This window comes from Podarcis muralis, chromosome 2 (genome assembly GCF_964188315.1).
Source record: "Podarcis muralis chromosome 2, rPodMur119.hap1.1, whole genome shotgun sequence".
Lineage (NCBI taxonomy): Eukaryota > Metazoa > Chordata > Lepidosauria > Squamata > Lacertidae > Podarcis > Podarcis muralis.
The window spans coordinates 40,690,529-40,715,315 of NC_135656.1; the positions used below are offsets into that span (position 1 = coordinate 40,690,529).

The 24,787-nt window shown below is 42.8% G+C and overlaps 1 protein-coding gene across 1 annotated transcript; it reads right to left on the minus strand.

The window, feature by feature from the left end:
- Positions 1-1,077: 1,077 nt before the first annotated feature.
- CFAP52 (cilia and flagella associated protein 52) lies at positions 1,078-22,987 on the minus strand. The gene is made up of 14 exons (XM_028717166.2): positions 22,836-22,987; positions 21,033-21,232; positions 20,031-20,167; positions 18,894-19,022; positions 17,235-17,334; positions 16,694-16,810; positions 9,164-9,264; positions 7,820-7,990; positions 4,622-4,770; positions 3,996-4,141; positions 3,448-3,599; positions 3,049-3,151; positions 2,776-2,887; positions 1,078-1,591 (listed from the first exon to the last, which is right to left on the minus strand). Exons 1-14 carry the CDS (start codon positions 22,918-22,920, stop codon positions 1,416-1,418), a joined length of 1,878 nt encoding a protein of 625 aa, XP_028572999.1. The 5' UTR covers positions 22,921-22,987; the 3' UTR covers positions 1,078-1,415.
- Positions 22,988-24,787: the final 1,800 nt, after the last annotated feature.

Sequence of the window (24,787 nt, forward strand, 5' to 3'; positions counted from 1 at the left end):
GAGCTTGACTCCAACATTTGGAAGGCCACAGGTTCCTCATTGCTGGTCTAAAGTGAGCACCTAATGGCTTTTATGATACCTTAAGAGATGCATGCACAATATGTCACAATAATAAGTCCCATTCAGAATGGCAAGTAAAGACTTCCAGGATCACATGCAGCTTGGTATATTCAAGGAGACAGAGGCTGCAAGTCAAAAATTGCACTATTAGGTGCCAAACCAGATGCATCTCAAGCACTCTGAGCAACAGCAGGGCGTGTTGTTCCAGTCCCCTTTCCTATCCAGTTGGGTTTCTGAATTCAAACATACGAAAAATTAAGTGGGATTGTTTTATGAAGATAATATTAGGGAAAGCTTCCTAATCATAATTGTTCTGGATTATGGCTACAATAAACGAACTCAGCAATAACTGGTAAATGAAATAAGTTTCTGAAGGACTTAGCCCTCTCCTCAAAATCTCAAGAGGAGACAAGTATCTTAACGAAGGGGAAGGACTGTAGCTTAGTGGTAGACAGGGGCGCATCTACTATGAACTAATGAAGCTTAAGCTTCAGGGGCCCTTAATTCTGGAGGGGCCTCAGAAGAAACTTTAGTCCACACTGCTTAAAAGTTTGGGGTCTAGTAGACCCAGTTTGAGTCACACAACTGAAAGTGATTATTTTTGTTGTTGTATATATTTCAACAATCCCAAAGTCTGAGAGTCAGTAGCACACATGTTGTAAAGGGGTTGTGATTTGCCCAAGCTTCAGGGCCCCCAAAATGGAGGTCCGCCAGTGGTGTTGGAGCACATGCAGAAGCCTGCAAGCAAGGCCAGGAAGAATTCCTATCTGCAACCTGGAGAGCTGCTGCTCGTCCATGTAGACAATCCTGAGCTGGAGGGACCGATCTTCTGTCTCCGCATAAGGCAGATTTCTACACTCTGATCTTGCCAGGGACTGCTGGGGTTAGCATTCCAATGCATCACTGCATCCTTGAACACAATAGCTTTCAAGAGCCTTTCCAAATGTGGAATTGCTGCTATGATTCTAAGCTTTTTGTCTTTTTAGCAGAGGCGAATTAAAGATGCACACAGAGCGGTAGAGTTGCACAACACAGAATACATTGTGAAGGAGGGGGACATGACACAGTTTTCTGAACTGAAATTTCAAACAGAATACATCACAAACATAAATACAAATGTGCCAGGCCTGGGGTTCACAGCGCCATGTGACTAAGCACCAACTGAAACCAATGCAGACAATAGGCACTTGGATCTATGGACAATAATACTACGGGAAGGTCTGACTATTTCAAACAAAATGAACTATTATCTCCCTTAGGAGCAGCAAGGGCTTCTAAGTTTTGAAAAGCGCATCAACTTAAAAAAGAACAGTTCAGAACTGGAATCTTTGTCTAGCGGCAGCTGCTATTAGGCATCAGTGGACATGGGGGTACTTCCAGCGAAGGATGGCACCATCAGCGCTCACGCTCACAATGTATTTGTTGTTAGGGCAGATCTTCAGGCGGGTGATGCTGCCACTGTGGCCAACCCCAACAAACGTCACTTCACCCTCGTTGTAATCCCACACTTTCACTAGGTGGTCATCACCTCCTGAAGGGGAGAGAAGGAAGGAAGGTTAGACTTTGTGAAAGACTGCCAGCAATCCACTGAAGAAATAAACAAAGAAGAGGGGCAGCTGAAACAAAATGCTGCAGTTTGGAGAGCTCCTGCTCAAGGTTCCAGGCAGCCTACCCATGGCAATGTATTTCAGGAGTCTCTAATCCATCAGCACCAACGTGTCCTCAGCAACACACAACCCTTCATGCTTACCAAGGCTCTCCCAATTTTTATTTTTATTTTTAAAAGATGGGGGGGTATTTTGTTGGGAGGAATTGCTTTCCTCTTCCATGTTTTTGTTTTGGGAGGGCGTGGATGTTTTGCCTGGGTTTTGGGGGGAGGAGGTGATTCTGAGCATTGCGTCTTTTGTCTGTCTGATCAATTATTTTGTGGTGCAGGAAGAGGTTCTTAGCTTTCCCAACGTACTCCCAGGCCCCAAAAGGTTGGAGAACCATCGGCACCATCATTAAGTCATCTGCACCACTTCGTCCCCTCTAACAGTCAGCACTCTGAGCCAGTTAAGTCTACTCAGCCCTCAGTGAGTTGCTTTGGGTTTCCTCTCTCCTCGGGATATTTTCCAAAGAGTTATTGTAGTTATGCAAACCTTTGACTTCCCCCAAGGCTGCTGATACCTTTGTTTTGTGTGTGGGTGGTGCCATTTTGGAAACAAAAGGATCCATACTCAGAGAAAGAGTATATATAGAATGAATTTTGGGGCTAAAATGGGCTGGAAAAAGGTAGTCAGAAGTGTAAGTTGTGCAACATGAATGGAGGAAGGGAGCCACGAGAATGATACATGAATGAAGACTATGGGGAGCAACTCCCTAATCCAACAATGGATTTCAACAGGGACCTCAGAGCGCAGTCATTCACGATAATGATTATCATAGAAGCCTATAGAAGTCTACTCAAAATTAAGCACCATTGAGTACAACTGAGCTTATTCCCAGGTAAATGAGTATAGGATTGCAGCCTTTCAGAAGTAGCCCACCACCACATTTTTCAAAGTCAAATCTCATTTTCTTTCTGGCCTTTACAGAGTATATCTGATTTCTTTAGTTTCAGTTCTCAATAGCACAAGATCTTGTCAGGAATGAATGAGAAAAGGAGCAAGTATCTCTGCAGAAGGAGAACAATGCCTCTCCAGTATAAGGTTCATTTTTTTAAATTCAACTTACCAGTGACAAAGAAGATTCCATCTGATGTAATATCCATCCCATTGATAGAACCGGACAGGGAGCCCTCCAGGTCTCTGATTGGGGACCCATCAAACACCTCCCAGTAACCAATCTAGAAACCAGAAGAAAACCTGTGTGAGAGAGCCTTCCTTTGTGCAGCAACAAGTAACCTATTTCATACATTTACTCCAAGAGATGTCTGAGACATGCAGCCGGGTACTTAGGCAGTAACCCGTCTTGCTGGGCTCATGTCCCAGTGTTACCTTTACTCACCTTCCGGTCTGTGCCACTTGTAATAAGCTGGTGCTCATCAGGATGGTAGCACACACATCTGAACAAGGTGTTGGCCAAGATCATCTGACGCCTCATGAAGCGACTGGGGGTGGGGAGAAAAACACCCAGTGTTTCTGAGGTTACGTATTGTTAGGTTTAAGCAGAGCCCTCCACCAAGAACTCTTACTTATCAGACCCTGATCTACTGATCTGTGATTTATAAAATAGCCAAGTCCCCTTCAGCTGCAGAGGCATGCACTGAAATCCCAGAAATCCCTGGAGTCCACCCTGCTTTCTTCTCTTTTTTGTCTCTTCAAGATAACCCTCTTAGTTGAAAAAAGAAATTAGCACAATACTGTGGCTGCAGACAGCCACGATTCCAAGCAAGAATGGCCTTACACAAGATCCCAGATAATGCATGTTCCGTCGATACTGGCCGTGACACACTCCTGGTTATTTTTCTTGATCTTGATGCATGAAATAGAAGAGATGTGCTCTTTCATGACCTCTTCCAGTTTGCGCGTCTCCTTGCCAACCTCCCATACTCTCACCTGTAACCCAAAAGCGGAATCTTCAGAAAATGCATTTATATAGTGTCTTTCTCTAAGTGCTTTATCTTGGCAATCTATAAATATCCCGTATATTTTGGGGCCAGTATCATTATCCCCTGTTATAATGTGGACTATAGTTGAGGAATTGGTCTGCTTAAGGCTACTTGGGAAAAAGGATTCATGGCTGAAATGAAATTTCAATGTGGGGCTTGAGCTTCATAGGCTCTTGGGTCTGCTCTGCCACAGGATATATACACCACACAGTTATTCAGCATGCAATGGCGCACAACTGGCCATGTGTCTCATTAAAAAGAAATGTGTTGTAGGTAGGAATCCATCAGTACAAAAGTTGGTGAAATCTGCAAAGGAGATCCAAGGACTTTGAGGGCTCATTACCTGGCCTTCGCCTCCACCACTGATGATTCTTTTGCCGTCACTTGTGGTAGCCACAGCCGTCACACCCATGCTGTGAGCATGTTCGATCACGTACATTAGCCGCCCAGTTTCCGGGGTGAAGGCACGGATCTTCCCATCATTCCATGCTAAAATAATATAGAAAGATTTTGCTACGTCTCTTCTACTTTTCCTTCCTTCACCTGGTGTTTTGCTACTTTCACGGTCATTATGGCTGAAAGCAGCAAGAAAACGCACAGTTCTGCTACAGAGCTCGCCAATGTCCAGATCACATGGCTTTGATTACCTGCTCTCACCAAGGAAAATGCTAAGGAAAAGATATGGCACTCACAGCATCACTCTTCAGCAGGTGATTTCTATGTAAGAAGCTGCAGCCACAGAGTTTAGGTCTGTGGGGATTCAACAAAACTATTCTCTCTCCGTTCCATGATTCCAAATTATGCAGTGGACAATTGTAGCTCAATTACCCATAAGGCAACAGCAGTAGTTCTACAAAGACCTTAGAAAGCACTGGGCAGAATCTAATGACAGAAGGACAATTTAAAACATAGGGCAACTGGCTGTGGATACAATTCTACAATAAACTGGAACATGCAGAATGTATTTACCTGAAATGATGCTCTTGCCATCCCTCATAAAATCTATGGCATGGCAGGTCATGTTGGGGACTGTTATTCGTAGCAGCTCCCTGTTTTCAGGTGTATACCACACACGGATATCATTCTTGGAGCAGGTGGCAAACAAGTCAGATGTACCACTATGGGAGGCAGAGAATCTGGCTTAGGAAGATTCAAACAGAATTGCTGCTAACTCTCAATAACCATAGTATTAAAATGCCAGAGCTGAGCCACTGGGCCATATTCCCCTGAAGGCCTTTCTCATTCAGAACACCCAACATAGTCATTTTGAGAAGAAACTTGACGTGTCTAAGTCCAGCTCAAAAGTGAATGTTATAATCACATTATAGCAAATCCACACAGTGATAATTAAATGACCATAATGGAGAATAAGATCTAACCACTTTCAAACTGGCTCTCAAGGTAATTCAGAAATGGATGAGAGCTTGAATGTCACAGATCTGGTGATTTGCCCAGTGAGAGAAGATAATAGATATGAAGCATGTAGAATACCATGAATCAATGGGTGAGCTTATTACTTGCCACTTTGACTGGTGCTACTGGTGTATTACTAGTTCCGGGCAATTCTGATGGAAACCAGAGCAGCAGCTCTAGGGAGCAGGTGTGAGTAGAAAAAGGTAAGGGACTTGTTACATTTCCCCCTCCACATGTTCAAAACCTCCAGGTTGACTGCTCAAAGGAGTTGCTGGATCTGGGGTAGGGCAAACCCTTTCCCTAATGCTGGACTTGGACTGAAAGCCCTTACAGCAGGGATGAGGAACCTGTTGCCCTCCCAATGTTGTTGAGCTCCACTTCCCATCAACCACAGCCAGCATGGCCAATGGTCAGGGATGATGGGAGTTGCAGTGCAGCAACATTTGTAGGCCCACGAATTCCCCAACAGAGAGACATGTGCTAAGAATGTGCTAAGCATGTGCTAATTATGTTAAACCCCCAGCTTTGAGGACATTGCATTTCAGTGCCCTTCATGGCTATCACACCTTAGCTTCCAGTCATGTTTCGTTACTCCCATGAGCTCTTTACTTCCATTCCACTTAGAAGAAATAATCATAATCATAATATTTATAGCCCACCCATCTGGCTGGGTTTCCCCAGCCACTCTGGATGGCTTCCAGCAGAATAATAATGATCAAGTGGTATATAAATGCCTTAAACAAATAAATAACCCCTCATAATCTTTGCTTAAAATAACATTATTCTGTCAATCTCATACTAGAGTCAAGCAGTCCATCCTCTGTACACAGAACAGTAGAATACTACAATCACTTTGAAGTATTTCAGAATAAGTCAAGACAGAAAAGAATAGTTCACAGGTTGCACTGTATTCTGCTCAGAAAGAGAAAAGAGATGAGTAATTCAAGTGAAAGCAAACAATAGCCATTCCATCAAGCTCATCTGAACAGCTCTCACACAGGAGGCATGAATCACACGCAAGCGTCAGATTACTGTAAACCTCACAGGGCTGTCTCATTAAACAGAAGATATGTCTGTTGGCACTCCAATGACAAGGGCGACCTGCAATTGTTCCCAGCACTCGTCTTGATGTAACTTAGCAAAATGTTTGACATTGCATGAAAGGTAGGGCAAGGGAGACAGCTGTGGCCTACAAAACCCACCGTGTCCTTCTGCCCCATACTGCCAGGCTCCATTTGCAGGAGACAGCAACTGAACCAGCATTTCGAAGAAATGTCACGGTCTCAGTACTGACAGCAAATGGGAATTCACCTGCCTATTCATGAGGGGAATTCAAACAGATGATGAGCTAGGACAGACAGCACAGCATATGGCACACCCAGAATCTAACCAAGCAAAACACCTTGTGAAACACAACATTGCCACTGCAGTGCTAGCCATGGATTAATTTACATTCAGCGCTTTAGAGGTGGAAAAGAGGGCAGTCAGACTTGCAACAATAAATAAAATGCCATTCAACTGGCTGCAATGCATCCCTGTTTCTTTGTTGTAAGCTACTTTCAGCATGAATTTTGGGTGGGAAAGTGGCATACAAATAAAATGAACGGATGAATGTCCCAGCTACTTGGGATCAGATTTCTCCCAATGTGGCTCCCACATTTCCATGAACAGATTGGCCACATGGTGGGGGCAATTGAAGTGGGTCTTTCTCATGGGATCAGTGTGATTCTGCACACCTGACTGAATCAATTACATACAACCCCAATTATAGGGGAACTTTTCATGAAAAAAATAGCTTCCATGAAGCTGGGGGCTGCATGTAAAGGACACCTTAGAAATGAAATGGAATCTTTTCACAGAAATGCTCCAAAGGCCTTGCAGACCCAGAAAGAACACGAAGAAGACTGTGCATATAAATCTGTGTATAAATCTACTTGCAGTGCAGAATTTGGCAGGTGTCTAGTCATCACAGAAAGGTAAGAGAATGTGAGGGCCATATTTGCTGAAACATCAATGAGCAAAGCAAATTTTATTGGAGAGCAGCACTGGCAAGAGTGTAACCCCCCCCCCCCCCCGCCAAGCTCCTATTATGTGAGTATCCAGCTGTTTCTTTCCATTCATCCTTGCCCAAAGTATTCTATTCTCTAAATTCTCTTCTTTTCCCCAGAATGTGCCTAACCCAGAGCACTGGGATTGAATAGACCTTGGGCTTATTAGAAAGAACCACCAACTTGAGGGTTGCTTCCAACATTATTTCTTTGCTGGGTGTGCTCACAGCTTTTCTGGGAAAACTTATGTGTGCATTATGTTTTGCCATGCATCTTAACACATTGGTTTGCATGCCAATGTCTTTGAAAATAACATAAGCAGAAATGCTATGATACGTCTCTGTGCAGTGTCAGCATAGGGCGTCTTATCCAAAGCTCCAAGACAGAGCTATTGTAACCATGCAGAGAAAGCAGAGAGAAAAACTACAAAGAATCAGATAGTAAAACCACAACCTGGTGCACACCAGATGTTTAAGACTACAACCCTCCAACCCCATTTGCTTTCTTGTCTGTCCTGCTTCCTGGAATTTCCTGCAGGCTAGAGCCTACAGTTTACTAGCTGGTTTTGTTAACCCTAAGTAAGTGCCCCCCTTTGCAAATCAGTGAACATACAGGACCATCCAAAAGATTAAGATTGCTGTCTACCAAACCCACTGTGCCTTGTACATATATGCAGGATTAACAAGATTCTTTGGATCATACTTACTATGGGAAAATGATATCATGGATGGCCTCATTGTGGCAGGTGGCTATGAGCTCATCCCTAAAGTCCGAATACGAGAACCGATAAATCTGTGCCTCCTCAGTGCCCACAAAAAACTGGTGCCCCTGCCCTCGTGGCGTGATGGATGTGACAGCACCTTCCAACTGAACTTTTCTGTAAAGCCAAAAGAAAGTTTGGTACTGAAAATGACTTTTTTAAAAGACCATTCATCCTACCCAGGGCTTGCTTGTTTAAGTTAATGTTTGTTTTCGGCATTGTTATCCTTTCTTCCACCAATAGCCCATGGTAGGACCTGGCTTCAGTACTCGGTCTGTAAATTGAGAGATTAGGAAGCATTTAATGTTCCTGTTTCTCCTATTAATTGTTCTTTGTGATTTTTTTTTAAATCATGTTCCGAGAAAAAGCTGTGGATATTTTCCATAATCTATTAACTGAAATTGGCTGAAAAATAAAATTGGTTTATTTTTGAGCACAACTGGATGACAAGAATACACTTTAACAAATCTATAGTTCCGCATTGGATTTTGTGAACTGAAAGCCATCAAATTAAGCTAGCAATTCTTGTGTGAAGATCCATATTTAGTGATTTTGGTCTGAAGTTCTCTTGACAAAATGGAACTTCTAATTTCATTTTTCAGTCAAAAGCTCTCTTTTCTAGTGGTCTAGCTAAGAGCACCAACACTCTATTCTCTAGTTTCTCTGCTTACAAAGTAGAAACAAAATGTACTGTATTTTTCGCTCCATAGGGCGCACCTAGTTTTTAGGGGGGGGAATAAAGGGGGGGGAACCACACACACCCCTGGTCCAGGAGCAGCAGCAAGATTGCGCGCAACCTCGCTGCCACTCCCGGAGCTTGCGGGGCTGGGGGCAGGTGCGCACCAACCCCTCTGGCTCTCCAGGCTTCAGCAAAAGCCTGCATTCGCTCCATAGGAAGCACACACATTTCCCCTTCATTTTTGGAGGGGGGAAAGTGCATCCTATAGAGCGAAAAATACGGTATTTGACATTCAAAATAAAATTCAAATTTTGTTTTAATAAATTCAAAACTGACTCACTTCACCCCATGGAAAAAGTAGGTGGCATAATGTAATCATACATTTAGTTCATTGTCCTCTAAATTGTGATGATTAAGCCTGCTGTCCTATTGGAAGAAAGTCCCATTGAACTCAGCCGATCTGAAGTCCAGCACCATCTAACTAAAGCTCATGCTAAACAACTGTGAATTGCTGTACCATTTTGTGCAATGTATGTTTCACATTATTTCCATGTTGAATGCAACTACCAGGGTGCACTAATATCCTTGCTAATGAATGTTCAGAAACTCACTTTATTACTTTATAGTTCGATTCTGAACAAAGAGCTACAATTCCAGCTCCTGTACCAATGACTAAGTCTCCCGTCTTCAGTAATAGCAAAGATGTCACTCCCTGTAGGGAAAAAAAAGCAGGATTAAGACACTTATATGCTAGCCAAATCACTGTATTTGTGCAGGATGATTGGTCAGATCAGAGTATTTGCCTTGCAAAGGTGGTGTGTATGCAATTAAGATTACTCTTTTACCAGTGCTGACTTATCAAAAGAGGGAAAGTTGTTGTTATTCAGCAATGTAAAAATAACCAAGGAAAGAAACACCTTTTACAACTCTATTCATATCAGGTTGAACACCACCTCCCTGGACAGACAAGCACATTCATTTTATGTGGTCCATTAGTATTTGTGGTAAGCACATAAAATATGATGTGCATTCCCCAACACAAAGTGTGTATCTGCAGGAAGTGGGAGCTTCACAGTGTTCAGGTTCAGCAGGCTCTTCCTGCATCTTTTTCTGGGTGGTGGTGGTGGTGTGTGTCTCCCCTTCACACTGCATGCACTTAGGTCAGCCTTTTCCTGAGAAGTCACATAAAATGTCAAGTGCCTTTTAGAGTTTAAGATCTAATTCATGAAAATATAGACATAAATTTAGGCGATGGACATTAACAGGATGAGCTTTTGAGAATGGATAGACAGGACATGTAGAATGCTGAATGACAATGAAGAAGGGAGGACTGTGAAGCAGGTAAGAGGAAGATCACGACGAGAAGTCTTCATTAAGATTATTTACATGATAAGAGAGTGCTCTCTGAGTGTTTCATTGCTCATTTAGCAGTCACATAAGAACTTCCTTCCTGAACCAGATTAATAGTTTATGCAGCCCTCTATCTTCTTCCCAAAATGTCTCCATTTGTCATTTCTGCATTTATTTCAGCATAGGGAACCAATGGATGATTCTCCTCCTCCCTTGATAATTTCCAGGTTTTTACAGCCAAACACTATGGGACACCCTCAGCAATCTTAGGTCTGATTTGTATCGCAGAGGAGTCTAACCTGAGGCCCACCAGATGTTGTTGGTATAATGACCCACAACTCACAAAGACTATGAGTTGTGTGGCAGAGAAGAACAAGACTTCATCTTTGTCCTTGACAGAAGAACTTCCAGGACAGCACAGCCCCAGCTAAGGGACAGAGCCTTGCCAGTCTCTTCCAATTTGAAGGAGACCCCCAGTGCATCATTGTCTTTCCAGCTCCATAGGGGTAAAAGGCTGCAGAACAAGGTCCCTCAAAAACCAGCAGGCTGCAAAGATACCATAGCAGGATATTGGAACTATCCAAGGTCCTGCAAGTGTTCCAAGTGCTTTCAGTTCCTGCCTTGGCATCTTGGTGGGGCACTGCTGAACTTTCCATGAGCCTTGAGCTATTGTAGTTTAAGACAGTTGAATTTCAGCTCCCATCAGCACCAACCAGAATGGCCAATGATCAGGGAAGAAGAGTTGTAGTCCAAAATCATCTTGAAGGTAACAGGTTCATCACCCCTGTCATATATGCAGCCAATCACACGAACATTTATGAGCAGAGCTCTTGTGAAGTCTGGGTAAATTTTAACCAGGCAAACACAACCTCATAGTCTTCCTCAAACTGACAGTCCAAAACATCTGGAAGACACAGCTCCCATTATCCCTGACCATTAGGTTTGCTGTCTGGGGTCGATGGGAGTTGTAGTCAAAAACATATTGGGGGGGAGGGGCAACAGTTTGGAAAATGTCATATTGTTTCAGTGTTCCAAGATGTAGGGTTGCCATATTTCAAGAAGTAAAAATCCAGACATCCAAAAAAATTGTTGAGGTTTTTTTTAGGAAAACGCCCCAAAAACGTGATTTCTGCTGCCTTCCAGAAATTCCCACCGAATTACCTGCTCTTCTAAAACAAAGAGGCATAGAAGAAACATCTGTGAATGGTGTGGAACAAATTATTAGCCAAATGGTAGATGTTCCTTCTCTCTATAAATTATTATCCAAAAGCAGGATTACTTTTAAACACAAATATTTCTTAGGGGAGTCAATGGGACTTTACAAGTGTCCAAATATCAAATCCGCATCAGCTCTGTTTTTTGATATGTTGCAGGATACAACCGTATTTTTCACCCTATAGGACGCACTTTTTCCCCTCCAAAAATGAAGGGGAAATGTGTGTGCGTCCTATGGGGCAAATGCAGGCTTTCGCTGAAGCCTGGAGAGCGAAAGGGGTCAGTGTGCAACAACACCTCTCGCTCTCCAGGCTTCAGGAAGCTATCCGCAAACCTTGGGAGCCCGGCGGGAGTTCCCGCCGGGCTCCCAAGGCTTGCGGACAGCAGCCTGCAGCCCGAAACCCGGGGAGTGCAGCGGGGCGCACCCCGGGCTTCGGGCAGCTATCCACAAGCCTGGGGAGCCCGGCGGGAGTTCCTGCCAGGCTCCCAAGGCTTGCGGATAGCAGCCTGTTCTGGGGGCTGGGGTCGGGGGAAGCTCGGGCTTCCCCCGCCCCAGCCCCGCGCCTGGGGGGGGGAAATAAAAAAAAATTCTTTATTCCCCCCCCCCCAAAAAAAAACTAGGTGCGCCCTATGGGCCGGTGCGCCCTATAGGGCGAAAAATATGGTACTTCCTAAGACAGGACTTGGTTTGAAGAAGGAAAAAAGCACAGTTGGCACAATTACATATAAGCTCTCTTACATCTGAGAAGTTTCATGATGACAGGTTTTCACTACCTTGCTAGGTAATGTGTGGTGTTAACACGATCCTGTCAGGGCTTTAATTTTCCTGGATAGACTGCTGACATCACTCAGTCCTAAACAGCTTGACTTGGAAGCAAGTTCCAATTATTGCAACGGAATCATATCAGAAACCAACTAACAGCTACCAAAAAAGAGAATCTTCAGACGGACAAGGCCTGCCTATGATGACTGTCCCTTGAATCACAGTGAGAAAGCAGATAGCTTTATAATCCACACTTGTTATTCATAATGCTCAGTAGTTCATATTAATGATGCAATACTCCGCTTTACACCCTGCCATTTCCCTTGTGAGCTAAACACAAAGGCTGCTGGATGGCTTAACATTTCTTTTATTATTTACTTGTTACACAAAGAAATCACAGCCATGACTGATTCCGATTACAAGAGATAACTTCCAAGCCAAATAAAGCTCATGTATTTCCCTGCAGGAAAATGAAGCTCTGCATCCATCCTAATTGCTTTCAAATGTAAACATCCCAATATCTCTGATAACCCCTTTCCAAGACACACAATTCTTTCTTTTTACTTGAATAACTCAGGCTGCAATGTGTCTATAATGAAATGCCTTTTTCCTTACTTTGCTTTCAAAGCATCTTTCATCGTCAGTTGAAAATAAAACCATATCCAGATAGTTACAGTATTGATAACTTGGTGGAGAACATCTCTGCTGCCTGCTTCAATACATTTCCCATTAAACCAACTATAAAAAATCCCAATGATTTAAATGGCAATATAATAGTTTTATTTTATTTCTTTTAAATCTGAAGCCCACCCTTCATCCAGTTAATGATCCCAGGGCAGGTTACAGCATGAAAAGATTTAATAAACCGATCCCAGTCAAAGAATGAAAGCAAATAAAAGATAATAGTCCAAACCATCACTTATTATTCTAAACTGTCTTAAACCTACTGTAGTTGACCCCCATTGTTTAACAGATCAGCTGAACACCATTAAGTAAACAAGGCTGGTACCAGCTATATTTCAGAAGGGAAGGGCATTCCATAAGTGGGGGTCACCACAAAGGAGGCCCTTTCACACATTACTTCAAGAAACAGCTACCCTGGTGAAGGGTCAGAAAGAAGGGCGTATCCTGAAGATCTTAAAGACTGGACTTGGAGTCCGGAAACAAACAGCTACATATTTAATGGGGGAATATATTCAAAACTTAAATAAATAAAGGGATTTATGTGAATGGGGTTACTTGCTTTACTTTTTATTTACCTTTTAATTTTTTGTAGCATTTCATTCAGTTTGTTATATTTAAAATGAATTAGGAAGCTCTGCTAATGAGATCCAAATTTGATAAAGTACTGAGCTCCAGAAACCAGCATGAGAGTCTCCTTGTGTGCTATTTACAATGTTTTATAGAAAACATGTTTTCATGTACATTGTATCTGAAAGCTGAGGGTTGTTTTTTTTAATTAAACCAATTTCCTGTCTTGTGCTTCTGATGATATGGCTGAATCTCTCATAAGTCTGAAAACTAGAGAAAGAAGAAGTGAAGATATAGCAAATAACTAATCTTTAACAGGTGTTTGGTGACTGGAGATTTTGCTTCATGTCAAATATTTGGATTGTGATGTTCTGCTCCAGTTTTATAGGCCTATGATATCAAATCAACCATTAACATGTCTCTGGCCCATGTGTGTCATACATTAACAGGCAGCATATCCTGGGTCATTCAGACATTAGGTTAATGGAGTACACTATCATGAAATAGAATCTCTTTCCAATGTTTTCGTTGGCTCTAGAAAACTACTATCTGGCTCTAGAATAAAGAATATTTGAAGGACAGTATACTTTTTCTATCTAGTCTGTGCAAACGAGTAAGAATTAACTTGCACATCTCAAACTGTCAAGAATCATCCAAGCTCTGCATCTGTCATCAACGTCATTTATGCAAAAGACTTATAAAGAGCAAACAGAACATGAGGCTCCTAAATTACAGTTGATGAACAAATATATATCTCCCTTTGAATAAAGATTATGACTGATTTACTCACTACAAAAAGTAATTGTCCCTAGTGTGATGTCATGCACATTGAGCACCACTGACTTCAAGTGATTGGGTATTCTTGACTTTGTTGATTGGATCATGTATTGTATTCTGTCTGAGTACACTGCAGTTGTTTTACTGTGATTGCCATTGTGATTTTGAATGTTTTTATTATTTTCTTATTTTATGACTGGAAGCTGATGATGACGACAACGATGACGATATGAGCACAGGCCCAGGAGGGGATACAGTGGTACCTCAGGTTACATACGCTTCAGGTTACATACGCTTCAGGTTACAGACTCCGTTAACCCAGAAATAGTGCTTCAGGTTAAGAACTTTGCTTCAGGATGAGAACAGAAATTGTGCCCCGGCGGCGCAGCAGCAGCAGGAGGCCCCATTAGCTAACGTGGTGCTTCAGGTTAAGAACAGTTTCAGGTTAAGTACGGACCTCCGGAACGTATTAAGTACTTAACCCGAGGTACCACTGTAATTATTTGCAAGATGGGATGGAAAAGATAAAGGAATGAATCCTGATACCATTTTTAAAAAAGAGTCTTAGGACATCTTAGAAGCTAAAACAAATATTGTGGCATAGGTTTTTGTTGGATAGAGCCTACATCATCATACACATTTTTGTGGCTAGATCTATATGAAATACCATGAGTATAGCAGAGAGAATAATGTACCTTCCTTCAAGTTATTACTTCATGTATGTAACAAAGCTCTAGTCCACAAAAGCTTACATGTTTAATCCTCTATAAACATATACAAATATGTGTTTAATCTTAAAATCTTAATCTTAATCTTAAAATGCCTCAAGAGTCATATCCTGCAAAACACACACAGAAAGAGATATAGAGCAAAACACATATAGATTATGTTAGCAAGACTCCTCTAGGTCAGCATTCCACAAGCTGGTGCCCTCCAGATGTTGGACTACAACCCCCATCAGCACCAACCAGCATAGACAATTGGTTAAGAGTGATGGGGGCTGTAGTCCAACAACATCTGGAGAGTACAAGTTGAGGGAAGAGTGCTCCAAGTGAGCAGTCCACATCCAAATCGTTGACATAATTTATTAGACTAGAATGGAGAGGGGAGAGAATCACACTGCTAGCCACATGGTATTTTCCTTCTCCCTTCTGTAGAGAAGAGATGCTGCTCCTCTCACCATTTAATATTCAGTACCAGTCAATGCAGATGCTGTACAGTCATAGTTAGAAGGCTTATAATCTGCAAAAGGCACATGATGTAAAGGCAAGTATCATAGAGCAGTGAGTGAAATATCAAATCAGGGTGAGTCTAGAGTAACTCAGGGAAAGTTTTGCTAATGAAGCAGGTTTTCAGGAAGAACGGAGGAGAGAAGGGGGAAGCTTTCCTAATCACAGGATCAGCATAGCACAAGACACAAAGATAGGAATGGGAGAATGGGGAAAGGGAAGCCAAGAGCAGATCTGGAGCAATTCTGACTTAGAATGAAGGGAATGCATAGGAAAAAATGAGTGGGAGGACAGATATGATTGAGAAAAAATGTCAACAGAGAGCAAACAGAAAAAAAGTAAAGACTAGAATTCTGATACATAGCCAAGAGTCAGTGTATGTAATGAGGAAAAGAGCTGACATGATTATGAGAGTGTTGGGAAGGACAGATTAATTTCACCAGGTATTCAAAATTGCCCACACAAAGATGCTACCATTTGGTCAGGTAGGCAGAGGAGCAGTTAGAAATATGAACAAATTTAGCACCCTACTAGATGTTATGTCAGGAAACCCATGCCCAGATTCCTGTACTCTACTATACATAACACTAGTGCTTTTGTCATTCCTCCTAACAACAGTTCTGAGATATTAACTTTGGGTTACGTCTTTCATGCAGAAGGACCCATCTCTAACCCTGGCATCAACAATTAAAAGGATCAAGTAGCAGCTAGCACCAGTTAGCACGACCGTACTGAACTAGGTAGACAAACTGTCTGACTTTGTATAAGGCAGTTTACTATATTCCTAATACTTACTGTTAGGGATCCCATTTTACAGTGGGAAACAAAGGTTGGGAGAGATTTGCCCATAGACACTTAGACATACCATAGTTTCCTGGAGATGTGAACAAGTTGATGCCCAACTATCAGGTAGTCCAGAGAAAAGAAGCTAGGTAAGTGGTTAAACCTCCCTGCAGATACATACCAAAGGGCAAGGCGGAGGTAAGCTGAGTCTGCACCCAGAAGAAGAGTTTGGATTTGATATCCCGCCTTTCACTCCCTTTAAGGAGTCTCAAAGCGGCTAACATTCTCCATTCCCTTCCTCCCCCACAACAAACACTCTGTGAGGTGAGTGGGGCTGAAAGACTTCAGAGAAGTGTGACTGGCCCAAGGTCACCCAGCAGCTGCATGTGGAGGAGCGGAGACGCAAACCCGGTTCCGCAGATTACGAGACTACCGCCCTTAACCACTACACCACACTGGCTCTCACATCCAAATAACAAGTTGCTCAGAATGAAGGGTCCACCCAAAGTCAGGAGTTTTACACAGGATCAGATGCAACTATACTGACACCTGCTAAATGTTTGTTACAACCAGGGCTTTTGTTCAGCCGGAACTCAGCTCTGAAACCTCTCAGGTGGGCGCCATTGCCATTATAAGAGAACAAGGGAGACGTTCATGGTTATGGCACCTCTTTTTCTGGAAATATAGCACTGGTAACAGCGGTTGGTTGTTGCTATACTATCTGCATGACTACACTCTGTGCTAGTGAGAGGTGGAGCACAGCAGCCACTTACCAGGCTGAATTTCTCCTTCACTGGGCCAAAGGTACTCATCAATGTGCTTTTTGTATTGAGTTTGAGGATATCACCAGTGGACGTCCCAATATAAAAATAACTGTCATCATCAGTCATCTGGGGAAGAATGAAGAGGAGAAAGATTAGAAGCACACGCCACACCTTTTAAGATGACAAGTAATCATAAATTCATTGTCATAATTTCTTTTGAGTGATATGGGATAGAAATTTGATGCCATCTTATATAGGACCTGGAAATCACGGGCAGGGAAGGAGTTATTCTGTGTCTTTATGTCTCAAACACTACTGCTGTTCAGCTTATTTATTTACACACTTGGGAGACAGATGGATGCCAACCAATTTACTTATTTTATTAAATTGTACCCCACACCTTCTAAAAATATTTTTACTTGGCACAATTAAAAAAAAGACTAAATTGCCAAAAAATACTACCAAGCAATGAAAACAAGTGACAGCAAAGTAAAACACAACAGCGGAGTTCACTAAAGCAATCCAACTGTTAGATCAGCAGTCTGCTTACCATAGCACATGTCACTATTCTTTTCAGCTGCCCTGTTTGACACTCAGTTGGTCGGATTTTTCTGTTGGGTAAATCCAATTCCCATACGCGAATGGTTCCACTGCAGCCAAAAAACATATTTCAAAATTGACTCTAAATAGAAAAAAATGTCACACAAATTTCTTGATCATAGTATTCAAAGGTGAATCTACTATTTGTCTTCCACCTACCAATGCCTGGCAGCTTTGGAAAAGTATATGCCAACTAACGATGTGTCACTGCAGTGTATTAAGAAGCTAAACACAAACTCATTCTATTCTCTTGTTATCCAGGGAAAGAAGGTGGAACTGGTTGGTTGATTAGATCATTTCAGAGAAAATAAATATATTTTCTGACCATAACATAAAGCTCCCACATACTACATTATTTTCTATGGAAACTGCCTGCAATTGGCTATAAGTAGTAATCATTCAAGATACAGCAAGCCCCAACAAAAATGCAGGTGACTGATTCCTCTGCCTCACTCTCTATTAATGCAGATGATTGCATACCATGGGTGAGGAAAGAAAGAAACCAGCAATTTCAAAAACACCCTCCTTCCAGTATTAAAAGGCCACAGTGCAGAGCAATTTTACATTGCCCGGCCATTGTAAACGTTATAGGAGCTGTCTGCTGTACAACCTCTTGTTAATCTCAAAATTTGAAGATTTAGCTCTTTCTCAATACACTGGTAAGTTTAAAACTGGTGGAAATGCCTGTCAGGAATCCAAAACCATTCCATCATTACTACTACAGTGGTACCTTGGTTTTAGAACAGCTTAGTTTATTAACAACTTGGAAATAGATCGCTGGTGTTCCAGTTTGTGAACTTTGCCTTGGAAGCTGAACATGTTCTGCTTCCTGTTGAGTGTGTTCCGTTTGTAAATTGAGTCCCCCCGCTGCTAATCAGAGGCTTCCTGTTGAGTCTGTCAGCTGTTGAGTCCCAAGCACCCATGCAACACAGAGGTGGTGTCTGGAACTTTAGTTTTTGCTCATTTTTTGCATTTTTGTTTGTGTGGCTTTTTTGGTTTTTTTGACTGTGATTTGTTCTTCATTTTATGGGATTGACTTGTGACTGTGGCTTGTGACTTCATTTTTGTGACTTGTTTTTGTGACTGTGTGGAACCCAGTTCAGCTACTGATTGATTGATTGATTGATTGATTGATTGATTGTATGACTGCAGAAATGGATAAAAGCCCCCCATCAAAACGATGACTATCATCAGTGTGCATAAAGAAAAAAAATTAATTTTATTTTTAATCCTGTCTTATTTATTTTATAGTACAGTACATTGATTATTGCTTTCATTTTATGGATCAATGGTCTCATTAGATATTTAAATTAATGTTAAATTGCTGTTTTAGGGGTTGTTTTTAAAAGTCTGGAACAGATTAATCCATTTTGCATTACTTTCTATGGGAAAGCACCCCTTGGTTTGAGAACGCTTTGGTTTTGAAACAAACTTCTGGAACGGATTAAGTTTGGGAACCAAGGTACCACTGTACTCAGGAACACTGAAGGAGAAGCCACTCTCTTCCTCATTCAGCATTCCTGCCATTTACTTTTGTACAATGAAATAGATTTGCAGAGTTTGAAGTTCTAAAATGAAATGGGTGCCTTTGTCACAAACGAAGCCATACCTTCCAGCAGTAATGAACATTTCATCCCTGCAGTTGGAACACACCAGTGTGGTAGGGTTCCCAGCACTACGTGCAGCAGCAGGGCTACCGCAAATGGCCTCTTTCTTTGGGATGCTCCACACCACCACGCTGCCAAAAAGGGAAAATAATTTTTAGCCAGTCATCCATTCATTTAACATTGTTCTCCGGTCAGCTTACAGCATAACGTGATAAAATGCAATGAAGAACTTCCCACTGAATTATGGCTCAAATGTAAGTATGCACAAAATCAGAATCTTAGAAGCGTGACACGTAGAATTGGGTTCAGGCATAACAACAAACCATGGCATGGCATTACAAAAAAAAGCAGTCAAGGAGCCTCAGTCTACAACATCACTGCAACATCACAAAACATATTGATGCCAATATTTCAGGTGTTGCAAACAGATACACTGTTATCAGGACCCAAACCTGGTGGGGGAAGATACACTTTACTGGGACTAAGATCAAGGTGGTGGGGGGGGTGTCCAGCCTAACTTATTTTGCTGTATCAATGTACAGTACTTAGTAGTTAGATGTTGTGAGACTTGCTGGCGTCAATCAGGAGTGTTAGGGTAGAACAAGCACCATTGTGAATAATGTGTGTGTGTGTGTGTGTGTGTGTGTGTGTGTGTCCAGGCCTCCAGGAGCCCACCCACCATTGGCATTGTATTTTAGTCTGCTTTATTACTTAACTCACAAAGATTGAAGACTGATTCTCTTAACCCTTATTTTTATATTTCTCTTACATTTGTGTGAAGAGTTAGAGATAGAAAGGCCAACAGTGTAAACAGTAAAACTAGAACAGTCAGACATGATTTTGACTCATTTAACTGACAGACCAGTTTGCAGCAGCTTTGTCACTTGTGCATATCAGCCTCATTTCAAAATTACAAATACATCATCTGCTAATTTCTCCCAGCTTCCACACATGCATCTTTGGGAAACACCTGAGTAGGGAAAAGTAATGTTGGAGTTGTTCTGAAAAGAACTCAAAGCAAATAAATGGAAACAGACATAGACAGACAGGCATAGACAGGGGTTGTCATCTACTTCACATTTGATTCCTGGTTTATATAATGAAAAAGAAAAAGAAAGCCACTTTTCAATTAATGTTACCTTCCATCATCCTGACCTCCCAGCGATACTAGGTAAAGGTCATTTGGAGAGAATGCTAGACTTTCAATTTTACCCTTGTGAAGTGATAGCCGAGTCAACATCTCTTTTTTCTGGTAATCCCATAAAATTATATCAGCCTGGAACACACAAAAATAAGTATCAGCATATTAACAACACTTAGGTCAGTTCCAAAACATGTGATGTGAAAGATACTGGAACAAAACAAGACATGAAATTTAAAAAGCCATAAACAACTCATCTTAAACAGCCCGACAGATCAGCTACAGGCTTACTGAGTAAGAGAGCTTGCTGTGAATCAGTTACCTAACACAAGCATATCTCACTTTAAAGGCAAATGGCAGGGCCAAGAAGAATGTATCGACACAAGGCAGAAGTGCTGAAAAACATGAATGCTTTGACGTGATCCATATTTTTAAAGCATTGTCAATTTTCTATTCAGTCTTCAGTCTAGGTGTTTACACAGTAATTAAGCAACACTGTTGGCTTCCATATAAGGAAGTAAAAGTTTCTAAGGCAGAGATGGCTAACCTGTGGGCCTCCAGATATTTTTAGAGGTCCAACTCTCATCAGCTGCAGGCAGCATGGTCAGGAATACTGGGAGCTGTAAGCCAACATGGAGAACCACAGGTTAGACACTCTTGCTTGAAGTGATTTGCTCAGGGCCACATGGTATGCTATGAAGTAAATCAGAAATTCAACATCTTCTTTGTTGTTTAAAATTTGGCTTGCAGCGTCCCCCACGAACTGCATATTTACAACTGTACTGGGCCCACATTAAAGTAAATAAAACAAGGTTGTTCAGAGGTATTGCTCATGGGTGTAATGTTATGAGACCTAAACCAGTAGACACAACACAGCCTAAAGGCTAAACAACCAGGCCAGTATTGAGAAACCAGATATCAGAACCATGCTTTTGCTAGGTCTTTGTTTGCAGCATCCACTGGGTGTCCAATACATTTTTTAAAAGGTGTCCTTATCCACCTTGAATCCCATGAATGTGATCTGACCAGAAGCCACATAGGATCCACTTGAAGAAACCGTGACACAGGAGACATTGTTGGTGTGACCATGTAGAAAAGCCTGAGTGCGAATATTTATGCCTTGGACAATGACTGTGCAGCCCAAAGGGTAGATGAGGTGCTCTCGATCTGGGTGGCAGATGAGGCCAAAGGGGACATGCCCTGTAAGCAAAGAAAGGACATGAAAGAGAAAGTCAGAGTCATGCTCTAGGGAACTCTGAGCATTAGTTAGCTGCACTGAGGTGAGGGAGGGTTCTTCTTAGATACCTTCTACTTTGCTTTCCACATGCAGTAAATGACAGTTCGTGATAAAACCGTATGAGCACAGGATGTCTGTTCCATGCTAACCCACGCTGCTCAGCATACAGACTGCTCTGCACTTCACAAGTGTTTGATAATGCTTCCTGCCACTCAGATTTTCTCCCAATCTCTCATTCCACTCTACTCTTCCCAGGCATTAGGGAATATACTGAACTGAATACAGAGTTTGATCTAGCCTAAAGTTTTAAGGCAGAACTCTGTGCTCAGACCCTTTTTGATCCATACAGATTGGCTCCCAGTCCACCCTACCTTTGGGCAGAGATCTAAGAGATAGAAGGTTGTGGTTCTCAGTTGCTTTAAATATTTAACCTTTTTTTTCCAGTTGTGGCTTCTGGGAGAATGCTGAAGGAGCTCCCATTCCGCAGCCTGAACCACAACAGGATTGCTGAAAAACATAGATGCTCAAATCTTTTCCTGCAACTCTGTGCTTCCTCCAAATCAAAACTCACAAGTCTCACTCACTCTGTGAACTGAACTCTACATTTTATGTCCCCACTAAACCCTTTAAAATGCAACTATTGTACTCACTTTCCATTAAAAAAAATGCCCAGTCCCCAATGCTGGTTTTCCATTGTTTGCTTTTCATGGAAAGTTCCCCAAGGTGAGCAACTATTCTGAACTGAAGCTCCTCCTTTAATATATTACAAACGTACAGAGAATGCCTTCAGCCAGAGAGGGCATCTGGTTTGCTTCCATGAGGACTTTAAAAGCACACCAAATAAAGCCTAGCAACTGATCACTCCTCCATATCCAGACCCCTGAACCAACTCACTTCTCATGTCTTGGTACTGCACCCTAAAGACTCCAATAGACTGTAAACAAAGCTCACTGAGGTTACGTCCCAGAACGTTATTTTATTTTTGTGTGTTGGTTAGACTTTCCCCTTGGTATGCTCAGAGCAACTAACAAAATAACCATTGCACAAACCAGTTAAAGCAGTTTGGTATAAAATCATAAGAGGCACAAGCTTTGTCACAGGAAAGCTTATTCTTGATTGAGAGACTTGGAAAACTGGATTTGGCCCCTTCTCTCGGCCGCTGTCAATTATACGTCTTGCTGCTGCAGCAAGAATGGAAATGGGAAATGTAGGCATGGAAATGGGAAAGCTAGATTTATTAGCACTACCCCCCCTTCCCCACAACTGGCGGGTAAAGTACGGTATATGCACGTGCAGAAGTATTTTTTTTAATACTTATATCCCGCCATTCCACAGTTCTGAGAGGCGGTTTTGAAAGCCACAGCTCGGAAAGAAGGCAGGTGCCCTTGAGCATGGGGTAAGGCGGCCCTTCACCAGCTTCCGAAACCGGGGCGTCCCACTTCTCCAGGCACCCAACTTTGAGCCCCGGCACCTTTTCTTCCAGCGAGCGAGCACTCAGCGCCCCTGCCCCCTTCACCTCACTCAGGCACAGGCCACAACCTCCCCGCCCCTCTTCTCGCCTGGTACCATTGAAGCCGATGATCGCCTCCAGCTGGAGGCCTTCCAGATTTTCGTTAGTGGACCCGCTCTCCCCGTTCGGGAGGGCCGCCATGGCCTCCTCCTCCAGTGCTCAGGGGCTGTGTACGGCCGTCGCCAAGGAAACCGCGCAAGCGCGCAGGAGGCCCGCGCGCTCTCACACGCCTCTGCCCCAGGACCTCTGCGCGCGCGCGGGCGGGCGGGCGCCTCTTTGGTGCAAGTGAAGGAAGCAGAGCGTGGCTTCGTCCCACGGGAGGAGACGCGTCTCTTGGTTCCTCCTCCTTTTTGAGGCGCCCGCAAAGCTACTCGGTCGGCGGGCGAGAGAGGGCATCATTCTGAGCTGTGTGGGGCAGCAGGTTCATTCCTCCTGCAGACGCCTAAGTGGGGACCACGAGGGCTCCTTCTGACTAGATCATAATAACCCAAGCACGCTGTTAAGACGCGGGTGCGGAAGGGGCTCTCCAGGCTGCCAGTGGCCACCTGCCCCGCACCCCGGTCTTGATACTGTTCGTCCTGAATTTCAGGTCTCCCCTCTCTCTCTCCTCTCCAAATGTATATGTTTGAAAAGGGGGCGTGAAAGGTCACGGATTTAAGCTCTGGGTTGCAAAGCACAGGCAGATTTACAAATTTACGTGTGTGTGTCTGTGCACGCACACACGTGTGTGTGACATATTCCAGAGGCACCGTCCTGTTAGGCTGCGATAGGTTGCAATGGATTGCTTTGAAGTCACTTCAACACTAGATGGAAATAAAATCCCAACCGCTCTGCCTCGCCTTGTCCTGTATTTTGTCAGAACAAAGGTGGCAACCCTAGTTGAACTTCAGTTCCCAGCAACAGCGCCTTTTGCCAATGGCCAGTGGAGCGGGTTGGTGGGAGTTGGAGTCCAGGAATATACATGGGTAATTGCAGGGTTCCCCGCGCCTGCTCTGAGGCGATGCCCTCGGCTCCTTGAGGAGAAGCTGCAAATCTCAGAGAAGGATTCATAGAAAGAGTGGGAAAGGCCAGCTTTTCTCTACGTTCTCCTCCCCCTCTCCAAAAGCGTTGTCAGTTTGAAAACGGTGTGATCCTATGCACATTTACTCAGAAATTAGTGGAGTTGTGTTTTATGGGGCTTGTGGCCAGGAAACTACGCATAGAGTAGTATATGGGAAGGTTGAAGGAACTGGGTATGCTTAGCCCAGAGTTGAGATGTGATGCCACTCTTCAGATGCCCTTGCCGTGTAGAGAAGAGCAAATGGACTTGTTCTTTGCTGCCACAGAGAGCAACAGACCTAAGGTGAATTTCAGTTGAACAGTAGGAGACAGTTCTTTATAACAAGGGCTGTTCAACAATGGAATCAATTACCTGGAGAGAAGGAAAGACTTCATGGCGATGTCATCAAGCAGAGGCTGGACATGTTTTCCCCTCTAGATTTCCTGCTTAAAACAAGGTATTGGATTAAATGGCCTCTAAGCCTCTCCCACCTCCTTCCCAACTCTCTGGTTGTTTTTGTTTATTTCTGTGTTTCTGTGCTGCTTTTCTGCCACCAAATGGCTCTCCAGGAAGTTTGCAATCGGTGCTAAAAAGAAATCATATGTAAACAATCAATATCACTGAACAATACTGTCTAACAAACAAATTAAATTAGACATCCAGTTATGAAGGACAGCAGCAGTTAAAACGGTCCTCAAAATTCAAAACAGGAGAGCAGGATGCATAAAATAGCTGCTTAAGGAGACCTTTAAAAAAGGCTGCTTTTAAAAGCTTTTTGAAAGGTTGCTATGGTTACGTCTTTTTTACACCACATAATAACCACATATTCAGGTGCTCCTGAATACATATGCATAGTCTGAAGTATGGAATGGGTTTTTCATTCCCTAAACAGTGCTTCCCTGTCTATGTCTTCTTCTTCTTTGGCAATCATTCGTAGCCGAGTAAGATTGTCTTCCATAAACACAGTTT

Bases quoted from the DNA above. Each gene is read 5' to 3' on its own strand.
- CFAP52 (XM_028717166.2), bottom strand. From the start codon at position 22,920: ATGGCGGCCCTCCCGAACGGGGAGAGCGGGTCCACTAACGAAAATCTG. The intron at 17,335-18,893 runs GTATGGCTTCGT...TTTTGGCTGCAG, and splicing joins ATGTTCATTACTGCTGGAAG to TGGAACCATTCGCGTATGGG. The intron at 16,811-17,234 runs GTAAGCAGACTG...ATTCTTCCCCAG, and splicing joins GAATAGTGACATGTGCTATG to ATGACTGATGATGACAGTTA.